At 66.8% G+C, this 1,206-nt stretch overlaps 1 protein-coding gene across 1 annotated transcript in view; it reads left to right on the top strand.

The window, feature by feature from the left end:
* HAPLN2 (hyaluronan and proteoglycan link protein 2) overlaps positions 1–919 on the top strand; it is a 2,286-nt gene extending 1,367 nt beyond the window's left edge. The window contains exon 5 of the mRNA XM_004388473.1: positions 314–919. Within this exon, the coding sequence (XP_004388530.1) occupies positions 314–597 (284 nt within the window). The 3' untranslated portion in view covers positions 598–919. The remainder of the gene's footprint in view (positions 1–313) is intronic.
* Positions 920–1,206: the final 287 nt, after the last annotated feature.

Raw genomic sequence — 1,206 nt, 5'->3', positions numbered from 1 at the left:
GGGATTGGGCGGGGTCTGGAGAATGGGGGCGGGGCATGGGCGGGGGTAAGTAGAGCGCGGAAAGTCGGAGACCAGGGGCGGGTCTCTCTGTTTCAAGGCCTCGCCCCCTGCATGATCTCCTTGGCCCAGGCGCTAACGCGCCTTGCGCAGCCCAGTCCGCTCTTCACGCCTAGATTCTCCCAGTCCTCCCCCTCCGAGCTCGGTCCCGCTTCTCCACGGCCTGCCCCTCGACTCCGCTCCCTGGGAGTCTGAATCCCGCCGCTCCCCGCCCGGCCCTGCTCTCGCTCGGTCGGTGACCGGCTCCCGTCCCCAGGCCACGTGTTCTTCGTTCCCGGGAGGCTGACGCTGTCCGAAGCCCACGCGGCCTGCAGGCAGCGCGAGGCGGTGGTGGCCAAGGTCGGGCACCTCTACGCCGCCTGGAAGTTCTCGGGACTGGACCAGTGCGACGGCGGCTGGCTGGCAGACGGCAGCGTGCGCTTCCCTATCACTACGCCGCGGCCGCGCTGTGGTGGCCTTCCGGATCCCGGGGTGCGCAGCTTCGGTTTCCCCAGCCCCCAACAGCCGGCCTACGGGACCTACTGCTACGCCGAGAAGTAGGGACCCACCTCACGGCGGTGCGCGACAAAGCCTGGGAGTCCTGGCGGGATCACTCGCCGGCCCTTTCCCGTAAGCCTCCGCTCCCGCCAGACTAGGAGAGGCCTCTCCTGACCCGCCTTCCCGGACCAAGGCTGCGGGCCATGGGCCCCGGCTGGCCGGGCGTCGGGGAGGTGGTGGCGCCTCCTGCAGTAGTGTCCGGATAGGGTCCTCGGACCCACGGATCAAGGATTGCCGGCGAGAACGCAGCCACCTCAAGAGGGGCCGGTGGGGCGCCCAGGGGCATTAACTGATCTCTGTCTTCAGCAATAAAATAAGTTGGGGACTTTATGTGTTGGGCGGAGCTGTAAGAGCTGCGAGGTGTGGCAGGTGAGGGGCCTACTCTGGACCCAGCGTGCCAACACGCGCCTAAAAAGACAAGGTAAGAGCAGAGGCCTCTGCCGCTATGAGGTGAGCCAGCGGGAGACGGGGGATTGCTAGGAGAGGGGACCAAGAGGCCGAAGGAGACGGAGAGTTGGAGACAGTGCATCGCGTGGCTGGGTATGGACGCAGGAGAACTTAGAGTGTCGTAGCTCCGAGCGCCACGAGGGGGCACCGCACACTCACCGATTG

Source organism: Trichechus manatus, unplaced genomic scaffold (genome assembly GCF_000243295.1).
Source record: "Trichechus manatus latirostris isolate Lorelei unplaced genomic scaffold, TriManLat1.0 scaffold00213, whole genome shotgun sequence".
In the NCBI taxonomy this organism is placed as follows: domain Eukaryota; kingdom Metazoa; phylum Chordata; class Mammalia; order Sirenia; family Trichechidae; genus Trichechus; species Trichechus manatus.
The sequence above is the reverse complement of the archived record's forward strand: the minus strand, read 5'-3'. Positions and strand labels throughout refer to the sequence as shown.